This window comes from Carcharodon carcharias, chromosome 17 (assembly GCF_017639515.1).
Source record: "Carcharodon carcharias isolate sCarCar2 chromosome 17, sCarCar2.pri, whole genome shotgun sequence".
Taxonomy (NCBI): domain Eukaryota; kingdom Metazoa; phylum Chordata; class Chondrichthyes; order Lamniformes; family Lamnidae; genus Carcharodon; species Carcharodon carcharias.
The window spans coordinates 56,223,002-56,236,531 of NC_054483.1; the positions used below are offsets into that span (position 1 = coordinate 56,223,002).

Here is a 13,530-nt window from a genome sequence, read left to right on the forward strand (position 1 = left end):
TGGTTTAAACATGGACAATAGAGCTGAACTCCTGATGTGAGGTGAGGGTGACTGTCCTTGACATCAAGGCTGCATTTGACCGAGTGTGGCACCAAGGAGCCCGACCAAAACTGGAATCGATGGGAATCGGGGAAAACTCTCCACTGGTTGGCATCATACCCAGTACAAAGGAAGATAGTTGTGGTTGTTGGCGGTCAGTCATCTCAGCTCCAGGACATCACTGCCGGAGTTCCTCAGGGTAGTGTCCTAGGCTCAACCATCTTCAACTGCTTCATCAATGACCTTCGTACCATCATAAGTTTAGAAGTGGGGATGTTTGCTGATGATTGCACAATGTTCAGCACCATTCGTGACTCCTCAGATACTGAAGCAGTCCAGGTCCAAAGGCATCAAAACCTGGACATTATACAAGCTTGGGCTGACAAGTGACGAGTAACATTTGCACCACACAAGTGTCAGCCAATGACCGTCTCCCACAAGAGAGAATCCAACCATCACCCCTTGCTGTTCAATGGCATTAGCATCACTGAATCCCCCACTATCTTCATTCTGGGCGTTACCGTTGACCAGAAACTGAACTGGACTAGCCATATAATTAGCCGTTACAAGAGCAGGTTAGAGGCTAGAAATCACGTAACGAATAACTCGCCTCCTGACTCCCTAGGGCCTGTCCACCATATAAAAGGCACAAATTAGGAGTACGATGGGATATTCCCCACTTGCCTGGATGACTGAATTCTTACAGCATTGAAGGAGCTGGACACTGTCCAGGACAAAGCAGTCCACTTGATTGGCACCACAAACATTCACTCCTTCCACCACCAACGCACAGTAGCAGCAGTGTGTACCATCTACAAGATGCACTGCAAGAATTCACCAAGGCTCCTTAGACAGCACCTTCCAAATCCATGACTACTACCACCTAGAAGGACAAGGGCAGCAGATAGATGGGAACACCACCACCTGGAAGTTCCCCTCCAAGTCACTCACCGTCCTGACTTGGAAATATTTCGCCATTCCTTCACTGTCGCTGGGTCAAAATCCTGGAACTCCCTTCCTAACAGCACCGTGGGTGTACCTATACCACATGGACTGCAGCGGTTCAAGAAGGCAGCTCACCACCACCTTCTCAAGGGAAACTAGGAATGGGCAATAAATGCTGGCCCAGCCAGCGAAGCCCACGTTCCCTTAAAAAAATCAATTTCCTCCCTCTTTATTAGCTTTTTAGCCATCTACTGCTGGTATCTAAAAAATTCCCAATCCTCTGGCCCACCGTTAGTTTTCGCTGCTTTGTATGCCTTAGTTTTTGATTGGATACTCTCCTTGACCACCTTTATTAATGCGGGTGATTCATCCTTTTCATAGAGTCCTTCTTTTTGACCAGGATAAATTTTTGCTGAGCTTTATGAAATACCTGCTTAAATGTCTGCTACTGCTCATCCATTGACTTTCCTCTTAGTATATTTTCTCAGCCTGCTTTAGACAACACTTTCTTCATACCTCTGATATTGCTCTTATTTAAGTTGAGGACACTGGTTTGAGACCAGGGTTGCTCGCCCTGAAACTGAATTTGAAATTCTACCATGTTATGATTGCTACCCCCTAGAGGATACTTAACTACCATATCTCTTATTAATCCTACCTCATTACACATAACTAGATCTAAAATAGCCTGTTCTGGGTAGGTTCTCCTACCTATTGCTCTTAGAAACAATCCCTGATGCACTCTACAAATTTGCCTTCCATGTTAGCCCTGCCAATCTGATTTTTCCAGTCAATATGCAGATTAAAATCACCGATGACAATTGTAGTGCCCTTCTTACACACCTCCATTATTTCCTGATTTATACTTTGTCCTACAGTGAGGCAACTTTTCGGGGGCCTATAAACCATTCCCACCCGGGAATTCTTCCCCTTGCTATTCCTCATTTCCAACGAAACTGATTCCATATCGTGATCTATTGCACCTATATCGCTACTCACCAACACATTGATACCTTCCTTTATTTACAAAGCTACCCCGCCTCCTTTTCCTTTTTTGCCTATTTTTCCACAATGTCGAATACCCTTGAATATTGAGTTCCCAGACTTGGTCCCTTGCAACCATGTCTCTGTAATCGCTATCAAGTCATATTCATTTATTTCTATTTGTGCCGTCAACTCACCTATCTTGTTACAAATGCTGCGTGCATTCAGATAAAGAGCCTGACTTTGGCTTTTTATTATTATTACTCATTCTGGTTCTGATTTCTGCTGCCTTCTTCTGCTTATATTTTCTGCCCCTTACTGTCACACTTTGATTATCATTCGCCTCTTCAATACCATGCACCTTTGCTCTCTCGTTTCTTTTTGATTTTTTAGACTTCCCTTCAATTGACCTCCTCCCCACCGACTAATTAGCTTAAAGTCCTTTCTACAACCCTAGTTATATGATTCACCAGGCCACTGGTCCCAGCTTGGTTCAAATGAAGCCTGTCCCTACAGAACAGCTCTCTCCTTCCCCATTACTTCCCACTATATTTCTCTCCTTCCCCATTCCCCATGAATCAGAATCCATTTTTCAATCACCAATCTTTGAGCCATGCATTTGCCTCGCTAATCTTATTTAACCTATGCCAATTTGCACATGGCTCAGGTAGATTATTACCTTTGTGGTTCTGCTTTTTAATTTAGCCCCAAGCTGCTTATAGTCCCTCAGCTGAACCTCTTTCCGAGTGCTGCCTATGGTGTTGGCACCTACATGGACCACGACAACTGGATTCTTCCCCTCCCACTCCAAGTTCCTGTCCAGCCCAGAAGTGGTGTCCTTAACCTTGGTACCAAGTAGGCAATACAGCCTTCAGGACTCTCTGCCTTTGCTGCAGAGAACAGTATCTATTCCCCTAACTGTTTTATGCCCTATTACTACTACATTTCTTTTTTCTCCCCCCACTTGGATGGCGCTCTGTACCATGGTGCTGTGGTTAGTTCGCTCATTCTCCCTGCAGTCTATGCCCTTGTCCACACCGGGAACAAGAACCTCCTACCTATTGGACAAGGACACCGGCTGAGACTCCTCCAAAGCTAAATTCTGGATCCCCATACCTGCCTCACTCGCAGTCACACCCTCCTGTCCCTGACCACAGTCCAAATTTGCTGTAATTAATCTAAGGGGTATGACTGTCTTCTGAAACAGTGTCCAGGTAATTTTTCTCCTCCCTGATGTGTTGCAGTGTCCACAGCTCGGACCCTAGTTCACCACCTCTGAGCCAAAGTTCCTAGAGCAGCCAACACTTGCTGCAGACATGGTCACTGTGGATTGCACTGGCACCCACCAGCTCCAATAGTACAGCTGCAACACATTGCCTGCCCAGCAGTGTCAGACCCTATCGGGCATAAAATTGTGCAATAAGACATCAGGCGAACATCCTGAAGTCATTATGCACTTGCGCTGTATTTCGCTCGGCGGGCACGGGCAAAAATTGGAAGCGTGCCTGCTGACAATTAAGAAGGCGTTTAATTAATTAATTTGGATGTTAAATATTTTAAAAGTGAATTTCTTAACTGTACTCTTCAGCTGTAATAACGTCTCCTGATTTAAACCACTTGGCTAATCAAAAGAAACATAGGAGAGATACCCCGGCTCTTCTCGCTGTTTTAAACTGAACTCCTGGCTCTCCTCGCTGTTTTAAACTGAACTCTTGGCTCTCCTCGCTGTTTTAAACTGAACTCCTGGCTCTCTCCCCACTGTTTTAAACTGAACTCCCGGCTCTCTCCATGATGTTTTAAACTCTGTTGTATTCACCCTATTAACCTTAGCCAGTTCTCCCCTCATACATCGGCAGGCCCAGGAGCGGTCGGGAAACAGGCTCCCGATGACATTTCCTTGGGCTGAGCACTGCGAGAAAGCTCTCTGAAGGCAGATAGCTGCCTCAGGGAGCTCCCGACCTGAAAATCATCAAATAAAGGTTTAAAAACCTGCAAACATATGTCCATCATAATTAGGCAGCTGAAAAGATAGCTGATAAAAGTGCTGTCCAGAGATATTTATTTTTATTTTATTTCATAAAGGAAATTTCATCCCGCCCTTGGATGAGGTTTGATTAAAAAATGTAAAGCCCGCCTGGCCAATTTGTCTATCTGCCAACTTTAAGGTTGGATGGGTCACGAAAAATTGGAGAAAATTGCAACATTAATGGGCTTAATTGCCCTCTTAATTGTCAGCAGGCACGCTTCCAACTTTTGCCCGTGCCCGCCGAGCGAAATATAGCGCAAGTGCATAATGACTTCAGGATGTTCGCCTATATTTCGCTCGGCGGGCACGGGCAAAAGTTGGAAGTGTGCCTGCTGACAATTAAGAGGGCATTTAATTAATTAATTTGGATGTTAAATATTTTAAAAGTGAATTTCTTAATTCTTGCACAATTTTATGCCCGATAGGGTCTGACACGCGCCCACCCGTGGGACGTAAAATTTAGCCCATGATCTTCAGAGTCCCGATCCTTTCTCACTTTTGTCTTTATCAGGGCTATCCCTGCTCCTTTGCCATTTTGTCTGTCTCTCCTCACTATTGTGTTCCCTGGAATATTTATTTCCCACTCTTGATCACCTTGTAACCAAGTCTCTATAGTAACGAATAAATCCAAATCATTTAACGCTATTGATAGTTACTAGTGCTACTAGTTCATCTATCTTGTTGCGGATGCTTTGCGCATTCAAATGAAGAACCTTTAATTTCAATTTTTTACTTCTATTCTCTGCAATGTCCTTATTCGCTGATGTACAAATTTTCTTAAACTCTCTGTCCCTTCCTAACCTACTCGGCTTGTCTTTACGCACATTGATATACTGTTCTGATGCCTTGACCTTTCTCTTTGGATTTCTAAATCTCACTTCACCCAAGCCTCTCTCACCTGTTAGTTTAAAGACCTGTCCACAGCCCTAGTTACATGATTTGCCAGGACACTGGTCCCAACCCAGTTCAAGCGGAGCCTGCCCCAATGGAATAGTTCACTCTTCCCTGATTACTGATGCCGGTGCCCCAAGATTCAAAACCCCTTCTCCCCACACTGCTCTTTGAGCCACGCCTTTAATTCTCTAACCTGGTGACCCTATGCTAATTTGCACGTAGCTCAGGTAACAATTGAGAGATGATTACCTTTGTCCTGCATTTTAATTTGCTCCCCAGCTCCTCAAATTCTCATAGCAGAACATCATTCCTGGTTCTACCTATGTTTTTGGTTCTCATATGGACCACAACAACTGGTTCCTCCCCCTCCTACTCCAAGTTCCTCTGCAGCCGCGAGGAGATGTCCTTAACCCTGGCACCGGGCAAGCAACGCAACCTTCAGAGCTCCCGATCGCAGCTGCACAGAACAGTATTTTTTCCCTGCGATTATACTGTCTCCTATCACTATCACATTTCTCTTCGCTTCCCCCACTTGAATGACATCCTTTACTATGGTGCCATGGTCAGTTCGCTCATCCACCTTGCATTCCTTCTCATCTACACAGCAGCAGCTTGTATCTGTAGGACAAAGTCAGGGACTGAGGCTCCTCCATCACTACGTGCCTTTATCTGCCTGACTTGGAGACACACCCTCCTGTCCCTGACCATTGACCAACTCTAAAGTTCTGCCAAACCTAAGGGTTGTGACAGCTTCCTGGAACAAAGTATCCAGGTAACTCACCCCCTCCCTGATGCCCCGCAATGTCTGCAACTCAGACTCCAGCTCACAATTCTGAGCCATTGCCAAAGCTGCAGACACTTTCTGCAGATTTGGCTATCCAGGATTGCAGTGCATTCCACAGATTCCCAAATGCTGCAGTCATGGTACACCATCAGCCCTGCCATTTCTGTCCTACCTTATTTATTTATTTAGTCAGTTAGTTGATAATTTACACAGATAAAGTAATAGAAAGTTGCATACCCCTAGCTTGCAGACATGGAAGGGAACTCACCAACCACTTGGAGCTGAAAAAATGTAGAAAAAGGGGCAGCACTTTTCCCCTCACTACCAAAGCCCCATCTGAACCAAATTCTCAACTATTCATTCAATCTACATCTCACTCAGGCATAGCTTCCACCCATCCCTCTCTGCACGTGGGTCCAAACCTGCCTGATATATAAAGCTTCTAATGACTCACCAGCTAGCTCAGCTTACTGCTACAGTAATTATTACCTGTTGGGAGCAACTACTTTCAGCTGATACTTGGCCTAAATGGCCAAGTGGTTATGGTACTGGGTTTGTAACCCCAAGATCGAGAGTTCAAATCTCACAATAGCAAACTATGAAACAATGTAACTTCATCCGAAACAGATGGAAACGTGTTTGTACTTGAAAGAGTTACAAAATGTATCAAGAGTTCAAATCTCACAATGGCAAACTATGAAACAATGTAACTTCATCTGAATAGGAACAGATGGAAACGTGTTTGTACTCGAAAGAGTTACTTTCAGCTGATTGACAGCTGCCACTTCAGGCAGCTCCATGTTTAAATGGCTATTCAATTAACAATGTTTGAAAGTAAGAACCTAACTCTTAATCTAAATTTAAGATTAAGGAAAGCTTACTGGAATTTACCACCTGAGCCAAATTCCCCACTACTCACTCAATCTACGTCTCACTCAGGCGAAGCCTCACGTCTGTGCCCCCCTCGTTCCCAAATTAGGTTCACCTCAAATCGAATTTCCACAGACTTTTAGCACAAGAAGCTGGCCTTTCCCCAGAATGCATTAATTTTATTTGTGAGTGGACGTAGCTCATTTGTAGGCTTTTGAGGAGGCTTTAAAAGGTAAGCTGGGTCTTTTGGGTGCAAGGACTCTAATAGGCATGTTTCTAAAGCTTTTGAATGTATAAGAAACTGACTACTGTACATTAATATAACTTGCAGATGGTTTTGTATGTTGTTTCCAAGGGCAGAATTTTACACTCGGCATGTGGGCGTCGCCTGACACGCCCAAGCTTAAAATGATGTGCGATGACATCATCGTGCTCTTGCTCGATATTTTGTTTGGCAGGCGTGTGCCAGAGTCGGCTGCGTGCCCGCTGATAATTAAAAGGCCTATTAAGGTCATTAACAAGCTAATTAAATTCAAATTTATGCTGCCCGTCCAACATTACGGGTGGCAGGCAGGTGAAATGGCCAAGCAGCCTTTACATTTTTTAGCAAAACTCATCCACGAGTGGGACGAGGTTTCCTAAAGCAAATAAACATGAAATAAAAACTTTATTTTGCAATTAAAAACATGTCCCATCTCATGTGACAGAGTCACATAAGGGGACTTGTTTTTCAAATTTTTCTGTCTTTATTAATTTTTTTAAAAAGCACCTCAATCTCCCTGCGGCAGTTCCATATCTCAGGGAGATTGAAGTGCTCTTTCTCGCGCATGCGTGAACCGCGCGCCGGTCCCGACTCTCCCTCCTCCCCCCGCCTGCACAGACAGCACTGAGCACTGCCGCCTACAGTCCATGCAGGGAGGGCCTTAATTGGCCTGCCCGCATGAAATCGAAGTGCAGAGCCGATTGCGGGCAACGGTTGGCTTCCTGACTGCTCCCGCCAAGCCCGCCTGATGAAGGAAAAATTCTGGTCAAAATCATTCTCAGTCACTTAGGACTGGCTTACTCAAGGGTGTGGACAAAACTCTGACCAAAAATGATCATTTTGTGTAATAAACCTATTTTCAGATGTATTAATCAAACTGCACCAAGTTACTATTCATTTATAGCAGAATATTTTAAAGCAAAAATTTTTAAATAAAATTAAATCCTAAAACATTGCCTGATTGTGCTGTTTCAGGGCTGATTTTATGTTTAATGCTATGCAAATGAGTTAGAGCAGAAGTTTGAAGGCGGAGAGAAACACATCTAGTACGAGTGCAATTTTGGGTAAAATTTGCACCTGGCTTGTGCTCAAAGTGAAATCTCATTCATCAAGCAAAGCAGAAAAAAAAACGTAGTATGTGTGGCTCATCTGATTCTGACATACAGTATGCAATCAAAATAGTTGAGCATGGAGAACATGCAATGCATGACAGTTCGTCAAAGTAGGATATACATAAATATTAAAAATCTTATATCTGCATGCATTTCTTGTCTCAGCCATTTCTATTATAAATTCCTGTGTGAACATTTATAATGGAAGCTGCCTCTGTAAACTCTTAATTATGCTTTCCTTAGTTATGCCACTGTAGTATCTCAGTTTTATGTCTCCCAGCTCCAGAGCCTATATTGCAGAGAAATGGCTATGCTTCAACCAACTCTATCTCCCTGCTCCCCAAGCTACTGTTTTGCTATTTAATTATAAATAATATCAAATCAAAGCATTTATCAAAAGTAAGACAGATGAATATTGAATTATACCCCATCCCCTAACCACCTTGTATTGAAGGTTACACTTGTCCCCATCTACAGTGCCATAGGAGATGGAAATCAACCACTGTATCACAAAGACAAAGAGCTGTCAGAGGAAAAGATTAGGTTTTGTGTCAGACTTGTCAAACCTGTGCACTGCCCCAGGAAAGTGAGACTGTACTTACGCTGGGCATGAGGTTGACAGAGGATCTGTATGTAGGGTGTGGTTGGGTTAGAGCTACAGTGGCCCTCTCGTAGATTATTTAGAAATTGCAGCAGAAAAATAAGATGGTCAGTCCAACCTGGTATTTTTATTTTTGTTTTGGATTTCCAGCAGCCGCAGTTTTTTTGCTTTTATCTTACAGTTCATGTTGGTGTTTATCCTCCACACAAGTAAGCTCTTGTGATCCTGCCCATTTTAGTATATCTTCATTCCTCTTTCCCTCAACAAATTCTAATCTATTCTTTAATTGCCACTTCTGGTTGTGTAATTCAAAACCCAACAAACATTTCTCCAACGGGCTGTCCTGAAGATGGATACAGTTGCCATGATGTGTTTGCCTGTCTATCTGAGGCTAGTGTACCAATGCACTTTCTTGGATCTACAGTTGTGCATGTGTTTGTGGTGTTAGTGGACCCAGATTGCCTTTTTTTCTTGTATTAGCAACATATTTTATTTGCTCTTGGAATTAAAATCAATAAGCTGAGCAAAGCTATGTGATAATCTTGAATACCTTGATGACTGTTAAAATGTAGGGTGAGGTAGAGAAGAAAATCTAAAGACAGGATATATATACATATTCAGCTGGGTCTGAAATGAAAATTTTGTTTGGAGCCACAATTAAAAATGTGTGATGCACTTTTTGAATGATTTTCAATTATGTGGGTAGATCTGGACACTGTGGAAAATTGTGGACCTTTGGAGGTTTGATGATGGGTGAGGAGAGAATTCAAGTCCAAATTTTGGCCATAAAGTGGAGCTGAGTTTACATAGTTACAATGAACTGTGCAAGCAGAATGCAGATGATTGCTATGTTTAGTCGGGTGAGGACTGCCATGGCAACTGTATGAAATATGATTTCTACTTTGGTTCTCTTTGCTTTTGTAGTATCTGATTGATTTTGACTTGGTCATTTTTCTTTGTATCAGCTAACAAAAATAGATGAGGAAGCAGGGAAAAAAGACTGCAATTACCAAATGAGAAAGAGAAAATTATAGACACATCAGGTGCAATAGACAGGTGAAACTAGACAGCACACACTGATGCACTCTCACACAATTAAATGATTATGCCACCAGCTTTTCAACATTTGCTATAGCTGTAATAGGTGATAATTAAGGACAATAATGTTACATTGAAAAGAAAAATATGCCAATATGGAACTTGCTACCACAAGGAATAGTTGAAGCGAATTGCAGAAGTGCATTTAAGGGGAAGTTAAATGAGTATATGATGGAAAATGTAATGGAGGGATATGCTGATAGGGTTAGATGAAATGGGGAGGAGCATTATCACTGGCAAAGACCATTGTGCTGAATGCCATGTTTTTGTGCATGTTTTGTGTAAATTCTGTGTAACACATTCAGGTCTTCTTCGTTAATTCACAGGACCGAGCTCCAAATCCAAATAATAGAAGAACCAGCACAACAACGCTGACAGTTGATGTACTTGATGGAGATGACCTTGGCCCAAAATTCCTTCCATGTGAATTAGTCAATAATACGAGGGATTGCCGGCCTCTTACATACAAGGCCAATTTGCCTGAGCTCACAGACCCAGTAAGCATACATTATTCATGGTTGCACCTTGTCTATTGTTTGCACCTTGCCTATTGTTTGCTGCATAAACATACCATGTCAAAAGCTGGAGAACTGCTTTGAATGCTTCAACATAAATGAATTATTGAGATCCTGCATGCTTGGCTGTATTAGCCTTAATTAATTAATATTTCCCTCACAATGGAAGCACTTTTTATCTACACAATTATTTTCACCAAAGTTTTTACTACCAAATTTTGAATTTTCAATTAAGATGACTTTTATCTGTAATATCTTTAACCATTAACATGCAAATTAAAAAATATATATACTCTGTCATTGACTGGAATTGTGACATTTCTCAAAGAACAATATTCCAACATTTGATGTACAATGCTTCCATTTAAGCAACTTCCGTTCATATTTTCTATTTCAATGCCCCGATGCACAACAAGAGAATGTAACAGGAATGTTTGCACCATAAGGATCACAAAGTTATGGGCAAGGGATGCACAATCCCCCTCTATACAGTCCCTGCATGTACTATGAGCAACTGCAGCAGGAAATTCTGACCGTCCATGCTAGAAAGAGAGCTCATGTCAATATCCGCAAATTGAAAATGCATCAATTTAAGGGAGAATGTCTACAATAAAATCACTGAAACTTGGGTTACTAAATCCTGTGCCTCTTCCTTTACAAACGTATTTCTTGATTTAACCTCTTTGACTTTGCCTGTACTTCTCTCTTGGAGTCTGGACTGTAACTACGTTATTCGGATTGAAAAAGATGGAGAAGAAATGAAAACCTTGTTACTTTGATACTGTTAGCTTTCCAATAATCTTTCCTCTGACTTTGATGATTATTTTTAATGCCTAAATTGAGTGACTATAGGGATTCCAAATTATTTTGGTCTACTGTGGACAGAAATACTAGTTAAATGGTCCATCCTTAGGCTCCTTTTATTTAAGTCTCACTAGACATTAGGAAAGCACATTGTAGTAGTTGGAGGTATAGCCTCTCCTACTGCCTATCAGGGGTCTTGTGATTTTTCTCGGAGAGTCCGACCGATGAGCCTTAAGCGCGGGTAATCCGTGTGGCGGGGCTTCTAGTCAAGGACCTGGTGCAAGCATGTAGCATCTGGAACGCTCTCTGTAATAAAGTTAACTGTTTCTTGTTGAAACCTATCTAGTACATCAAATCATTACATTTGGCGAAGAGGATGGGATAGCTCTGACGCTGCACCTCGCCTTGTTAACATGAGTGCATTGAATCTTAAGAGAAAAGAAAAGAATACTCACCAGTCATGCCACCCTTCAGCAGAATCGATTCTTACGACTCGACTATGGGAGACTGGAGCCAGTATGTAGAGCGTCTTGGTTTTTATTTCATAGTGAGCAAAATTACCTCGGAGGAGAAGCTGAAAGCAATCCTTTTGAGTGTATGTGGTAGCAAAATATACAATCTCATCTGCAGTCTAACGGCCCTGAATGGGCCCAATTCTAAGTCCTTCAACGAATCAGTGGATGTCATGAATACACAGCCGTTCTAATAATGCAGAGGTTTAAGTTTAATTCTGGAGTAAGGGCCCCGGGAAAGTCCATTGCAACCTATGTAGCGAAGTTGAAGCAGTTGACAGAACACCGTGACTTCAGAGACACACTTGGTGGTATACTGTGGGACTGATTAGTTTGTGTGGCTCATGATGACACCATTCAGTGCCGTTTACTCACAGAAGTCAACGTCGATTTGAAGCGCGTCATGGAAATAGCACTAGCCATGGAAACTGCTGTGAGAGACTTGCAGGCTTAACAACATGTACAACATGGCACTGTTCTTAATGTGAGCTGGGAACCTACCGCAGGGCGTGGCGCGAAAACCAGAGACACAGCAGCAAAGTGAGAGACAATATCCGCTGCTAGGAGAATGAAAAGGCCGTCAGTAGTGACTTCAAGGTTAATCTGTTATAGATGTGGGTGTGATCATGTACTGGATACCTGTAATTGAAGACTGTGCATGTCTAGGGAGCTGATTAGTCATATATGCCACCTACTGCAGAATTTGGCGCCACAGGGGCATGGAGGGCATCCACTGCCTGTGGCTGTGAAAGTGACTGCGGCACTCAATTTTTATGTCAGCAGCTCCTTCTATGGCTCCACAGGTGACCTGTGCAGGATCTTGCAAGCCTCCATGCACAAGTGTATCCAGGAGATCATGGATACCATCCTTGTGACAGAGCTTTGTGCAATTCCTCCGGATCAGGAAGCAAGAGCACTGGGATTGGCACAGATCTCTGGTTTTCCACAGGTTCAGGGTGCCATTGACTGCACTCATGTGGAACTTAGATCTCCATGGCAACAAGCAGTCAATTACATCAACCTCAAGGGTGTCCAATCGCTAAATGTTCAGCTGGTGTGCTACCACCACAAACACATCCTGGACCACAAACACATCCTGCAGGTCTGCACACAATTCCCAGGGAGAGTCCACGACTCCTACATCCTTAGCAGGTCTCGGATCCGTGACATCTTCCGGGGTCCAGAGAGGCTGCAGGGTTCACTCCTCGGGGACAAAGGCTACCCACAGAGGATGTAGCTGATGACGGCCATGCAGTAGCCTCAGACTGCAGCAGAGTGTCAGTGTAACGAGGCTCATGCCGTGATCCAGACCTTAGTAGAGAAAACGATAGATATTTTGAAAGTTAGGTTCCAATGCCTCGACAGGTCTGGTGGAACATCAGACAGTCCCCAGAGGGTGTCGTGCATCATCATTGTTTGCTGCGTGCTCCACAAACTGGCACTACAACAGGGGGAGGACCTGACTGAGGAGAAAATGGAGGAGCTGCACATCTTCTCTGATGAGGACGACGTCAAAGGGCATGATGGTGATGAGGTTCTCGAAGGTGAGGATGCAGGTTATGAGGCCATCGCACTGGCCAGAGAAGACAGGCATGCTTGGGAGCCCCTCAAAGCCACAAGATACATAGAGGATGATGACGAGATGCAGTGAGGAGATTCCATAGATCTTTACATAGCTTCTGTGAATGTCTGACTCCTATCTGGCTCCTGAGGGCAGCTCACTTGTGCTCGGTGATAAGGTTCCTATCATGGTGATGAGCCCGTGAAACTTTAAATGCACCTGATCCTTCTGTTCACCTTCAGCACCTGACTCCTTCAGGAACACAGTGTCACTTGTCACAGATGTGGAAGAGATTGGGCAGGGGGTGGGGTGGGCAGTCCCACCTCAAAGGTACTGCGAGCACACAGAGAGAATGATGGAACTCTGTGATGCCTGCCCATGACATTCTGGCAGTAACTACAAGCACCATCGAGGTGCAGGCGTCACTAATGTGACCAGTGGATGTGAAGCCGGGCCATCACTTTTGTTGTAAGGTTACACACTACACAAGAAAAAGGCCCTGGACTGAGACACTTGCCTTTAT

At 43.5% G+C, this 13,530-nt stretch overlaps 1 protein-coding gene across 1 annotated transcript in view; it reads left to right on the forward strand.

Moving 5' to 3' along the window:
• pcdh15b (protocadherin-related 15b) overlaps positions 1-13,530 on the forward strand; it is a 1,048,074-nt gene that overhangs the window by 369,110 nt on the left and 665,434 nt on the right. The window contains exon 10 of the mRNA XM_041210329.1: positions 9,942-10,112. Coding sequence (XP_041066263.1) covers positions 9,942-10,112 — 171 coding nt within the window. The remainder of the gene's footprint in view (positions 1-9,941; positions 10,113-13,530) is intronic.